The sequence below is a fragment of the Pelophylax lessonae genome (assembly GCF_965119305.1).
Source record: "Pelophylax lessonae genome assembly, chromosome: 6".
In the NCBI taxonomy this organism is placed as follows: domain Eukaryota; kingdom Metazoa; phylum Chordata; class Amphibia; order Anura; family Ranidae; genus Pelophylax; species Pelophylax lessonae.
Window position 1 is genome coordinate 306434070 of NC_138773.1, and position 14705 is coordinate 306448774.

Sequence of the window (14705 nt, forward strand, 5' to 3'; positions counted from 1 at the left end):
TTTACTTAATACCACCAAACCACCTCCCTTGTCGGCCGGTCTGATGACTATATCCTTATTAGCTTCTAAGGATTTAATACCGGCTCTAATTGACATGGGGTCAATATATGGCTTAATCTTTAATTTCTCCAAATCGCTACACACCGAATTTTTAAAAACCTCTAAAAACTTATTATCCTTATTCGGTGGGTTAAAAACAGATTTATTTTTTAACTTAGTATGTGCAGAGGGTACTGGCGTTTGCTCAGTAATCCCTACTGAGTCTGAATATTCATTAGAATATGTCAAAATTTGCTAAAAAATTTTGAAGGACAATAAGCAAATAATGAGCTTGAAACAGGGTTGGCTTGTAAGCCATAATAGGACAAACGTTGGCCAAAAAAAAGCTACTCAATCCCATTATAAAAAGACCCCATTGTCCTATGTCTGAATGTGTTTCACGATCTATCCAAAGGGCTTAGCATTTCCTCACTAAGTGAATGACTGCTGTGTCATCACAGTGTGGAAGTTGGCTGGCAATACACTGATCCTATCTGACAAACATATCTGACAGTAACATTGGGTAAGGGTAAAACAAATAATAAAAATCAAAGTTCATGATACTGTTGCAATACTTTTAATTCATTAATATGACATTATTCTCAGTGGGATCGCTTTATGTGCATTCGTCCACATCATGGGGGGAGGTCAAATATATTGGAGGCAAAGAAGAAGATTCCCTGGGTCAAGTACTCCCCTGAAAATGTCCAATCATTTGGGAATCATACAAATTATTCTCAGGATCCATTTCTATTTCCTGTCCCCCTTGGACAGCATGAAAAGGAAGTCAACACTTTGTAGACCAAGCCTAGGTCCATCACTGATAATGGGTGGAACCCTTTTAGAGGGTTAGGTGGGTTTGGAGACATCTTTGGTGGAATATTTTGATGGTTTAAGAAAGTGTGAATGCTTTTACTAATGTAGAGCATACCCCAAACTTTTCTGGGGTATGCTCTACATCAGGGATCCTCAAATTACGGCCCTCCAGCTGTTGCGGAACTACACATCCCATGAGGCATTGTAGAACTCTGACATTCACAGACATGACTAGGCATGATGGGATTTGTAGTTCCTGAACAACTGGAGGGCCATAGTTTGAAGACCCCTGCTCTACATAATAGGTTCTATTCAGAGGCGTAACTAGAACCTTCAGGGCCCTGATGCAAGAAACCATGAAGGGCCCCCCAGACCCCTGGCCGGGGCCCTTACCTTCAAGCCCAGGGCCCTTACCTTCAAGCCCAGGGCTCTTCCCACTAATCCTGGAGCTCTTTACACTCGTTGCATGGCCTTTTATTACGGTCCCGCAGCAGGTTCTGCAGTGGGCCCCCTTCCTGCAATCTTGTGGGCCCCCTTCCTGCAATCTTGGGGCCTCCCCACAGTGGTGCAATGCCAGGGTCCGGTCGCAAGTGTGACCTTTGCGATCCTGGAAGTTCACCCACTGGTTTGCTACCGGGCCCCCTGGAGCATGGGGCCCGGTAGCGATTGCAACCCCTGCAACCCCTGTAGTTACGCCCCTGGTTCTATTCCCTATTGTGTGGCAACCAGGCACACAGCAGCTGACATCATTACATAGTGAGGTTGAAAAAAGACACCAGTCCATCCAGTTCAACCTATGATGTGTGTGTGTGTATATGTTTATGTCAATAGTACATCCTATACCCTTGTGTGTTGTTGTCGTTAAGATGTCTGTCTAATAGTTTTTTAAACTATTGATGATCCCTGCTGATACCACTGCTTGTGGAAGAGAATTGACAGTAAAGAGCCCTTTACGCAGTTCAATGTTAAACGGCTTATCTTCTAATTTTATTGAATGGTCGCGTGTCTTTTTAAATTCCCTTTCTCTGAAAAGTTTGTTCCTTATGCTCGGGTCGCCAGTACAGTATTTGTACATTGCTATCATATCCCCTCTCAAGCGTCTCAATGCTTGTAGCCTTTCCTCATAGCTGAAGTCCTTCAGTCTCTTTATTAGCTTTGTTGCCCTTCTCTGAACTCTCTCCAGTTCCAGCACATCCTTCCTGAGGACCGGTGCCCAGAATGGGACGGCATACTCCAGATGCGGCTGGACCAGAGTCTTGTAGAGTGGGAAAATTATTGTTTTATCTCTGGAGTGAATCCCCTTTTTAATACATGCCAGTATTCTGGTGTCTTTTCTTGCAGCACTAGTTTACATTACTGAGCTTGTCATCTTCTAGGACCAGCAGGTCCTTTTCCATCTTAGATTCCCCCAGAGATTCTCCCCCTAGTGAGTAACTTACGTTCGTATTTTTGGCACCCAAATGCATTACCTTACATTTTCCAACATTAAACCTCATTTGCCATGTCTTATGACTCCCTGATTGCGGGCACGTTTCAAAGAACCCTAGTGCTGTGGGAGCACAGGAGATAGGTCTGTTTGAGCTGAGGTAACTCACAGACAGATTATTAGCCTAGGCAAATTTAAAAAGTGGTAGGAATACTCCCTTCAACCTGTTAAGCATGATATGCATGTTTTGCTTATTGTGCTTTTGTTAGATTGCTTATTGTGCTGTTGTTAGAATGAAACCTTAGAATTTTTTTGTTCTCTTGATCTCCTCAAGACACATCATCTCTCTGGCTAGCTTAACGGCTGTGACCCAGTGAAGGTGAAAGCAAATGGGGGGAGAGATGGAGTTTTAGGGGTGTACTGAATTCTGTCCCACTTAAGCCATAGCTGTGCATGTGCCGTTGAGAAGTTTTTTACGGAGGCTCTACGTACGTGAGTGTTGTCAGCTACTCCAGCACAAAGAGGATCGGGCAGATTATTACTACACAAGTAACCGCTTGCATAACCACGTTTTTGCATCCAAAAATCTCTAGGTAAGGGGAAACTCCCAGATCCGCCTAAGACTCCTAGAAAGGTTCTTAGAGAAAGAAAATCGTTGCGTAAACTTGGTAAAATGCCAAAATCAACTCCAAAACCAAATCCTGAAATTTTTTTTTTGCAAAGATATGTTTATTAGATTTAACCACTTTAGCCCTGGAGGATTTGGCTGCTCAAAGACCAGGGCCTATTTTGCGATTCGGCACTGCGTGAGTTTAACGGACAATTGTGCAGGCGTGCGACGCTGTACCCAAACAATATTGACGTCATTTTTTTCCCCACAAACAGAGCTTTCTTTTGGTGGTGTTTGATCACCTGTGCGATTTTTATTTTTTGCGCTATAAACAAAAAAAGAGCGTAAATTTTGAAAAAAATAGCAATATTTTTCACATTTTTTTGAAATTCCCCCCCCCCCCCAAAAAAAATGTAAAAATTAACATTTATTTAACATTTTAGGCCAATTTGTTTTCTGCTACATATTTTTGGTAAAAAAAATTGCAAAAAGCGTATTTTGATTGGTTTTCACAAAAGTTATTGCGTTTACTAACTAAGGGAAAGATTTATGTAATTTTTATTGTTTTTCTTTTAACTAAATGGTGGTGATGTGCGATTTTTTTTTTTTTTTTTTGCGGGACTGCGACATTGTGGCGGACAGATCGGACCCCTGACTAACATTTTTGATACTTTTGGGGGTACCAGTGACATTACTACAGTAATCAGTGCTATACATATTCACTGTTACTGTAAAAATGACACTGGCAGGGAAGGGGTTAACTTTATTTATCAAGGGGTTAAGTGTGTCCCTAGGGGCGTGCTTCTAACTGTCAAGGGGCGTGGCTTTTGATGTAACCACAGAGACATACGATCCTACATAGCAGGATCATATGATCTCTGCAGTTACATCAGGGAGAATGACAGGCGGCTTTGTTTACATCAGCCGCCTGCCTTTATCCCTCTCCAGCGGGAGATCGCGAGTGACCGGCGGACATCGGAGCCGCCGGTCACTCGCGCGGGGATCCCAGTGAACGAGCAGGGGCAGGAGCTTCTGGCGGCGCGCGCTTGCCCCCTATTGGCTCGCGGGCGAGTGACGTACCGGTACGTCACTTTGCCCAGGGGGGGCAAGTGGTTAAAACAGAAAAAACAATAATACATCACAAGGCAAGAAAAAATAGTTACAAACATGACCAAAATAAATTGAACAAGTGCTAGTACTCCTGGGTCACCCCCCCATAATATACATAGAAAATGAAATACATTTGCAGTGATGCAGTCAAAAGTCATTATATAGGGAACAGCAGAACATAGTATGATATAGGATAAGCTATCATCACACAAAGGAAATCAATAGAAGTAGTTAGGAGGACAACAAGGATCATTACTCCCGTAGACTCGGGGGAGTCAAAGTAAGGGGGTTGGATATCCAGACGCCCTAGATTTTGCCAAATAAGTGAGGACGATTTCTCAATTCAAAAGTTTATACAGAGGAAGGCAACTGTTGACCAGCAAAAGCCAAGTGGCAACAGCAGGCCCTGTGGTCCCCTTCCAGCTCAGAGGATAGTCTTTCTAGTATAAAAGTACAAAATGCGTAGTAACCGTTTAGTATGCTTGGAAACATCAAGTCCCCAAACACGCCCAGTAAACAATTCTTTGGATGTAAGATAGGACAGTGGATAAAAAGGAGTCAATCTCAGACCAAAACACAGAGACCAGTGGACAGGACCAAAAACAATGAAGAAAATCAGCTATCGACCGACAACCCCTATAACATTCAGGAGTGGAGCGTAAACTCAGTTTATGCAGTTGACTAGGTGTGAGATGGCTGTGATGGAATACCTTAATCTGAATAAATCGGTAATTGGAGGCCAGGATGGACCTTTGGTAAGTTTCTGAGAACTCAGTCAAATCCTGAAAATTTAACATGTAAAGAGTATGTTGCACGGACATCCCCGTGGGATTATTATTATGTAAATCCATGGGTAGATAATCTGTCAGGATATACTGAGTTAAAGCATAGTTCAAACCCCTTTCCCAGAGATGGCGCAAATGAGGAGTTTCATGTGAATATGGTAAAGGGTCTGTGCCTGGGAGACAAGGAAGCTTTCCCATGGTTTGAAAAATCCAAAAAACAATAAGGTGAAACCACCCTTCTCCTGCGCTTGGTATCCAAGCCCCTCAACCACACTCCTCACGGGACTGACAAATGGCTTCTTAGATGGCTACTGTCTTGCTGCCCTTAACGGACTGGGGTCGTCCACCGGTACTACAAGCAAAAAGAACAAAGAAAGGGCGCACCGACCTAGCGCATTATCCTCAATAAAAGGCTTTATTTATGTAACATTAAAAAATGGCTACTCACAGACGTAGATAAACATAAGGCGTGTCAAGCTGATTTGCTCAATTGTCCGTGTTTAGTCCATATAATCGTCCATGACCGATGAGATGACTGACGCGTTTCGAGGCATAGCCTCTTCCTCAGAGCCACTGTGTCATGACTGTCTCTTTGATTTAAGTAGTGAGGTAGTGACCCAGCCCCTACCCCCAAGTGGGAGTGTCCCTCCCCCGGGGGGAGTGACTGGAGCACCACCCCACCCACTTCTGTGGCATCATTAGTAATATACAGTGGCATACATTGATCATGTAAGTGCAATACAAATGCTGGAATATATACGTGAAATTAAAATATATATGCATAGAAACAGTGCAACAAAGAAAACGGTGCAACAATAAAATAATCTGGATAAAAACCACCATAAACAAATACTACCATAAACAAATACTAAAAATGGATAAAAACGGATAAAAATGCTTGCTGGGTGCACTTAAAATTATTGATTATTGATAGATTATATTAGCTAACCTTTGCTGTCATTCTATAGAATGTTTACAATGATTTTAAGTGCACCCAGCAAGCATTTTTATCCGTTTTTATCCATTTTTAGTATTTGTTTATGGTAGTATTTGTTTATGGTGGTTTTTATCCAGATTATTTTATTGTTGCACCGTTTTCTTTGTTGCACTGTTTCTATGCATATATATTTTAATTTCACGTATATATTCCAGCATTTGTATTGCACTTGCATGATCAATGTATGCCACTGTATATTACTAATGATGCCACAGAAGTGGGTGGGGTGGTGCTCCAGTCACTCCCCCCGGGGGAGGGACACTCCCACTTGGGGGTAGGGGCTGGGTCACTACCTCACTACTTAAATCAAAGAGACAGTCATGACACAGTGGCTCTGAGGAAGAGGCTATGCCTCGAAACGCGTCAGTCATCTCATCGGTCATGGACGATTATATGGACTAAACACGGACAATTGAGCAAATCAGCTTGACACGCCTTATGTTTATCTACGTCTGTGAGTAGCCATTTTTTAATGTTACATAAATAAAGCCTTTTATTGAGGATAATGCGCTAGGTCGGTGCGCCCTTTCTTTGTTCTTTTTGCTTGTAGTTCCCATGGTTTGACCCTGATCCAGAATGACCCTGATCCAGAATGGGATTAAAAGTATGTGATGGCGGGAGCAGGGCCGGTGCTTCCACTAGGCAAACTAGGCAGCCGCCTAGGGCGCATTGTCACCTAGGGGCGCAGCCATGTCTCCGCACTCTCTCTCCATCATGAATGATCCTTGTGAGCTGAGGGGAGGGGCGGCCGTGGGGGAGGAAGAATGGGCAGTGGAAGATGCCAGGTGTCGTGGCAGTGCGGAACTACTAGGCCCTGGCTTTCCACCACTATTAGTGGGCCCAAAGAGGCAGGAAGTGAGTCCACCAGCGTGCTGCCTGAATGATAATCCTCTTCGGCTGGAGCTAAGCGGCCTTAACCCCGGGCAGGAATTGACTCTCTGCACTGAGCTGATGGGCAGCCGTTCATTTCCCTAAGTCGGTATTAAGCAGGGAGCTGAGGAGAGCTGAACCTGAGCCGGAGCTCGGCACTGGAGGGCGGAACCATTACTGGAGCAGAAGCGACGAGGCACCGGAAGGGTCTGAGGAGGTTGGCGATGAAATAAGTGTGGAGCTCTCTGACTGCTGCTTTTCCCTCCACCAGGAGCCGGTTGGAGCTGTGGTGAGCATTGTGGTCCAGGAGAGGAGCGTCCTGGGAGAAGGAATCAGCAGGATCACAGTGAGGGAGGGCAGAGTGCGGGCCACTCTCTTCATACCGCCCAGTGAGTGTGCCCGGAACAAGGGATCGGGGTCCCTGGGTGTTACATGGAGCATCCCTGGTATGAAAGGGAATCGGGGTCACCAGGTGTGCCATGGGGAATCGGAGTCACCAGGTGTGACATGGGGGATAGGGGTCACCGGGTGTAACAGGGGTTCGGGGGTCACCAGTTAAGCCATGAGGAATTGGGGTCCCTGGGTGTGCCACAGGGGAATTGGGTCCCCAGATGTGACACAGAGAAACATTAGGGTCCCCAGGTGTGACATGGATGAACATCAGGGTCCCCAGGTATGACGTGGAGGAACATCAGGGTCTGACATGGAGGAACATTGGGGTCAGTGGATATGACAGCATGACATGGAGGAATATTGGGATACCAGGGTGTGACATGGAAAAACATCAGGGTCCCTGGGTGTGACATGGAGGAATATGGGGGTCACTAGGTATAAGAGCATAACATGGAGGAAGCATCAGGTCAGGGTCACTGGGTATGACATAGGGGAGTTTTTAACCATTTCCCTTTCTTTTTCTATTTTGGGGGGGGGCGCAAGTAGCTGGTCTTGCCTAGGGCGTAAAATAGTCTAACACCAGCCCTGGGCGGGAGGATTAAACTGGTTACACAGGTTGAACTAGGTTACACAGGTTGGACTATTGTCTTTATTCAACTTCAACAACTATGTAACTATGTAAAATATGCATTGGGATATGTACCTTCAGGACCATCCCAGACAGATAGAAAAATCTAAGAATCCTTTCCTTTTAGATACAATGGAGTTTACTGCACCACCCCAGGCCCCCCTAATTATACACAGATCTACCCACAATTACCCCTAACATCACAGTTAATAGTGAGCAAATCATCCTCAGACTCAGCATCCCAGGACCCTGCCCGTACAGCGGGATGACAGGGATGGGGTTCCCCAGCAATCAGTTCAGGCAGGTAGTTCTGCAGGAGCCACTGCCCCTAAGGTGTGGGATGAACAAAGAGGGGGAGCCCAAGGAGGTATAGTAACATCCTCTACGGAGGAGGGAGGAGTGACAGCTAACACAGAAGGGAGATTTGTTAGTCAGGTTCCCTTAACCTCCCCTAGTACTTTGAGAGGTGGTACCTGTCAAGGTCTTACCTTGCCTTCCTGTTGGCAGCCATCTTGTACATGTGTAAACTGCTGTCTTTTATAAACTCTGTTTGCATCATCACTTGCCTGGGGGTCACTCAGTGATGATGTTGCACACCTGACTATATATATCACCTGTTGGCTTGCAGTCCTTTGCCCTTGAGTTTGTGCTCCAAGATGCATCACTACTAGCAATCTTCTGTTCTCCGTGTTCCTCCATGCATGACCTGACTTGGCTGACGACTTTCCTGGCTCTCAATTCCGCATCGGCAGACGACCCAGCAACGGCAGACTACCCGCCTCCGGACTCTAACCCAGCTTGGATGACTACCCGCCTCCGGAATCTAACCCAGCTTGGATGACTACCCGCCTCTGGAATCGAACCCAGCTTGGATGACTACCTGCTTCTAGATTCGATCCCGACTTGGATGACTAACCCGCTCTGGACTTGACCCCAGCTGTTCCTGATTTCACTCCTCACTCTTGCTGTGCGTTTATTGTTGTTGCTCTAATAAACTGCTTTATTTTACTTGCATCTTTGTGTGGTCGGGTTTCCTGGCACCCTGACAGTACCTTAATTAGACCCAGTGCCTCCACCCCCATCGCTTTGTCCAGTACCCCAGTTCCTCTTCCCCATTGCATACCGCTTCCCATCTACAGATTTAATAGCACCTTCTATCATAATTGGAAATGATGTTATGGTTAAACCAATGGACATGCAATACTGCACGGATGTTATCAAGAATTCCAGAATTCCCCAGATCCTAGAACTATTAATAACTTGATAGTCCCAGTTGCATGGATTGTCCTTGATGTACCATCATTAATTACCTCTATTCCCTGTACCACTCAGTTTTACACTGAGTTGGACTTGTCAAACGCTAGTGGACGAAGAAATACAACTACTACTGAATTTCACATTTGACGGATGCCAGCTTACCTGGCAGAGAATGCCTCAAGGCTACATAGACTCACCTGCGGTATACTCTATGGCCCTTCGTGCATCCTTACAGGGTTGCTCCCCACCCCATGGTTCTGTGTTGCTCCAGTAGGTGGATGAAATTCTATATGCAGCCCTAGCAGAGAGACATGTAGGCAGGATAGTAGATCTGTTAGAATATTTGGGTGATGAAGGACACAAGGTGGCAAAACACAAAATGCAATATTGTCAGGAATCTGTTCAGTATCTGGGTTTCGCGTTAACAAAAGGCACGCCTAAAGTGAGTCAGTCTAGGATCCAAGCCATTCTGGGTCTGCCCCATCCAGCTTCTAAGAAAGACAGGCTATCCTTTCTTGATATGACAAACTACTGCAGGCAATGGATACCTGACTGTTCTTAATATGATCACATACTCAGAGCAGCAACTAAGGCACCCGACCGAATTGAGTGGACTCAAGAGCTGACAGATGCCTTTAAAAACTTGAAGTCCTCTTTAGTTTCCTCTCCTGCGCTTGGCTTACCTTGTTATACGTCACCTTTTCATGTGTATGCTTGAGGTAATTGTACAACCATGGCAGAGGTGGCCGCCCAGGAACAGGGGAGGGGGCTATGAGACCTGTAGCTTATTTTTACAAAGTAGTTACGCTACCAGTACAAGGCATACCGACATGTCTACGCGCACTTGCTATTTGCGCGATGGGGGTGGAAACGTCTATGTCAGTAACACTGGGACATGAAACTATTTTACATACTACTCATCATGTACTACATGTATTAAGAGATTTGACTGCTCAACACATGACGGCCCAACGAGCCCCCAAAAGTGTAAAAAATGTCAGTTAGGGGTCCGATCTGTTTGCCGCAATGTCGCAGTCCCGCTAAAAATCTCGGATCACCACCATTACTAGTAAAAATAAATAAATAAAAAAAAATGACATAAATCTTTCCCCTAATTTGATAATTTTTGCGCAAACCAATCAAAATACGCTTATTGCGTTTTTTTTTTTTTTTTACTAAAAATATGTAGCAGATTACAAATTGGCCTAAAAGGATGAAAACGTTTTGATTTTTTTTTTTTTTGGGGGGGGGGGGGGGGTTATATAGCAGACAGTGCAAAATATTGTTTTTTCTTTTGTTTTTTTCAGAATTGTCGCTCTTTTTTTGTTTATAGCGCAAAAAATAAAAATTGCAGAGGTGATCAAATACCACCAAAAGAAAGCTCTGTTTGTGGGAAAAAAAGAACATCAGTTTTATTTTGGTACAGTGTCGCACGACTGCACAATTTTAAAGTAACGCAGTGCCGAATCGTAAAATATAGCCTGGTCATTAAGGGGGGAATCTTCTGGTCCAGAAATGGTTAAGGGGGCAAATCCTTCCAGGCCAAAACTAGTTAATAATTAATGGCACCACAAGCACTACGCAAGTTTGCAGCGCATTTCTAAAATGTGTGCAAAGGGCGCGTTTCCTGCGCACTTTGTCACATGTTTAGGAAATGCACAGTGTGAATTTGGCCTAAGGACTCTGAGCCATGGATTTACCACTATCCCTGCCTGCGCACCCAAATCCTAACAATACAGTCAGACAGGGCTATATACAAGCTGTGGCTGTAATGTTTTACTACACAGCTGCGGCATTTTTAGCAGCACCACCTATCTAATTCCCATGGGGCCGCTCAGCAACTGCAAACCAAACACTTGGCTCACAGTTGCAGCGCGGTGTCGCAATGTAAAATTACCATTCAGCAATTCAAAAAGGTATAACAAAATGATATTTTTGGCGTGGCTGCAAAACAGCATTGTGACCATCGCATTTTTAACAAAAATGTCATTTGATATTTTCGGGAGAGGGCCCTGTCGGTTAGGCTGTACGGGGCCCCGTGATTTCTAACAGCAGCCCTGCTAAGGAGCCTAAAGTGTGCAAAAATAATATCACCCGCACTATTACACTACCAACCTGAACCCTTGATACAAGGCAGGATGGATCCACGCTTTCATGTTATTTATGCAAAATTCTGACCCCACCATCTGAATGTCGCAGCTGCAATCGAGATTCATCAGACCAGACAATGTTTTTCCAATCTTCTATGGTCCAATTTTGGTGTTCCTGTGCCAATTGTAGCCTCAGTTTCCTGTTCTTAGCTGACAGGAGTGGCACCCGGTATGGTCTTCTGCTGCTGTAGCTCCTGTGCTTCAAGGTTCAATGTGTTGTGCATTCAGAGATTTTATTCTGCATACCTTGGATGTAACAAGTGGTTATTTGAGTTGCAAAAACAAAATGTTTTGGGACTTTATATGAGGCATTGCCTGACTAAGGCTATAGGCCTCCATCCCTAATCATGTAGAGAAAAAAGGGAGGGAATTAAAATTAAAGGGCAATCAGCATATAGTGTATCATATGATGAATCAAATAATGTATGGACTTGTCCACAACATAATAACATTGTACAAAAAAGCCAATTGCCTAGCACCCCTAGCATAAGGGAATTAAAAAGAAAAAGGTGGGGGGGGGGGGGGGGGTTGGGACTTTGTTTGAAGTGCGTGAGGGCAATTGGCATGCAGAATAATAGAATAACCGTATAAATATATACAGGCGGGTCCACAACATGATACCAAAGGAGAACAGTTTAATGATAAATGTCATCATCTTATACAACATTCCAAGATGGCATTAGTACATACATGTGATAATTGGGTCAATGGTACAGTTAAAACATGATAGATAACAGATCATGAAAAGCTGACAGGGTTATTTGAGTTACTGTTGCCTTTCTATCATCTGGAACCAGTCTGCCCATTCTCCTCTGACCTCGGACATCAACATATCATTTTCCTTGACACAACTGCCGCTCACTGGATGTTTTCTCTTTTTCCCACCATTCTCTGTAAACCCGAGAGATGGTTGTGCTTGAAAATCCCAGTAGATCAGCAGTTTTTGAAATACTCAGACCAGCCCAACTGGCACCAACAATCATGCAATGTTCAAAGACCCTTAAATCCCCTTTCTTCCCCATTCTGATGCTCCGACTTCAGCAAGTCGTCTTCACCACATCTAGATGCCTTAATGCATTAAGTTGCTGTCATGTGATTGGCTGATTTGCAATTTGTGTTACCAAGCAATTGAACAGGTGTGCCTAATAAAGTGGCTGGTGAGTATAAGTACAGGGCTGCAGGATGGTCTGGTGAACCAGATGAAACTAGGCTTAAGGCTTAAGCAGGGACACTGCAAGAAGAAGGCGGGTGGCTTAGGTATTGAAGCTAGGGTTGAGACTGATGCAAGCAACTTTATAAAACAAAGGCAGCTTCCATATTTCCATCCTAACAAGTTCTTTACCCTCTTAGCCCCCAATACTAACATATGTTCACTGCAATATCCTACACTGGGCTCACTGGTACCTCTGTCTACTCTACACTGGACAGGTGTAACTGAAGTATGACGCACTATTTGTGGTCATTGTTTCAGGCAAAACTTAAAAAGAAGTACGGACCAATATGGGTGTCTACTCTGTCTCATTATCGCATGGTCAATATCGCTGGCCCTGACCTCTTGGAGACTCTCTTAAAGCAAGAAGGCAAGTACCCAATGAGGGCCACCATGATTCTATGGAAGGGACATCGAGACCTCAGAGGTCATTCCTACGGACCACTGACTGAGTGAGTATTTTTGGTTGAGGTTTTCCCAGACAATTCCAGAAAAAATGCCAAATGCTACAATTTCTTTTTTTTTTGTGGATGGAATGTGGAAAAGTTTAAACAACCCTGACAGGTTATAATCTCTAACTGTATTCCTGTTTGGGATATTTACCCTCTTTATTTGTCCTTGTGGCCATTGTCGCTGAGGGCCAGTTCACACGGCATACAGTCCAGTGTGATTATTTTTCTTTTTTGCATCAAAAACGCATGGAAAGTAGGTTATATGGTTTCCAATGGCATAGTTTCATAGTGCAGCCAGTTCCAGGGCATTCCAGTTCCAGAAAAAAAGTAATATAGAAATAATTCCGGATGGCTGCACTTCCAAAAATCCTTTTATTGAAGCTTCATTTGACAAGTGGTTGACAGATGGAGCAGGGGACAAAGAGGTAGATGCGATTCACGCCAATGTTAGCGCTTAGTCATTCTGGTAAAGACTAAGCGCTACCATTTGCTCATAATGCGTCTACCTCTTTGTTCCCTGCTCCATCTGTCATCCACTTATCATATGAAGCTTCAATAAAAGGATTTTTGGAAGTGCAGCCGTCTGGAATTATTTTCCCTAGGATATATAGCATGCAAACTGGGCTAGCACCTGATTAGTGTGTGTGTGGGGAATAACTAGAGACTCTCTCACCTGGAGCGGCTTTTTTTTGTTTAATTCCAGGAAAAAAGTAAAACATGCTGCATTTTTCCTGCACTGGAACGCAGTAAAACGCATACAAAATGCACCGAAATGCATCAAAAACGCATCAGACCCCAATACAGTGAGAAAAGAAAACAGGAAAAAGAAAAAAAGCACCCACAACACATCAAAAATGCATTGGAACGCATTAAAAACACGCACTGGAACGCATCTGGAAGGGATCTGGAGTGTGTTTTTATGGTGTGAACCTGCCCTCAGACAAAAAGTGGTGGCAAAGTCAAAGTTTTAGGGTTGTCACCAGAACAAGAGGTGAGGGGAAATGTTACTATAGAGACACCTCTTCTGGTAACAACCGCCTAAAAGAGAAATCTCCTTCATGTTGTCAGAAACAGGAAGAGAATGGAAATCTTACAGACAGCAAAAAATAAACAGACAAGGTTCTAGCCATTGCCCACTTTTTCCAAAACTGTAAGTAACTTTTGGCTGTATACTGTATATACTTTATGTAAAGAGTTTGCTGTATTAGCCTGCTAAATTAAAGGAGTCATTTAATTACCTGTTCTGGAGTAATACTTCCAAAACAGGTACACTTCTGCTTACTAAGCAAACGTCTCAAGCATCCTCTTAGCTGTCATGAATAATACTGTATTTTTCCTAATACCTTTTACTTCTTATGATTGTCAGCTCCATCTAGTGGCCATAAGGCTGTATTTTCCTAATTGAGGTGTATTACAAAATATCACATTATGGTCACTATGTGAAGCTGACATTTATTAGAAATAAACATGGACACCTTATAGAGATTATTTGCAATAGGGAATAACATCCGTATAGCATTTTTTTTTTTTTATAAATAGACCCTTCAATGGTTTTGATCTTCAGAATCCCTGAATCTGACATTTTTATCCTTGGAAATGTTTATTGATATTTCATCCCTAGAAGATAGAACAAAATATTGTACACCTAATTTAAAAATTGTAATCGATAAATGTATTTAAATCTACAATGATTACCTTCCATTCCCTGTGATGGAAGTGATTTCTGTAAAGGGTCACAAAAAATGAAAATGTGAACTGACTCTACATATCTTGGCTATCCTTCCAGACCCTGCTGCACGCAGCCGATGTGCTGTCAGTATAGTGGTCTATACACAGCAATACACAGACCCGGAGTGAGTATCCAATGTAATGCTTGCAATGGCAATGTCACACTTACCCCTAACGCAGGTGGTCAGATTCTCTAGCTGGCTTCTGTGTTCTTCCCCTATAGCAGCCCCCTTT

General features: G+C 43.7%; 1 protein-coding gene across 1 annotated transcript in view; it reads left to right on the forward strand.

Annotated features, from left to right (window-relative positions):
- Window positions 1-14705, forward strand: part of LOC309557390 (sterol 26-hydroxylase, mitochondrial-like) — a 51887-nt gene that overhangs the window by 12352 nt on the left and 24830 nt on the right. The window contains exon 2 of the mRNA XM_082260102.1: window positions 12553-12743. Within this exon, the coding sequence (XP_082116228.1) occupies window positions 12553-12743 (191 nt within the window). The remainder of the gene's footprint in view (window positions 1-12552; window positions 12744-14705) is intronic.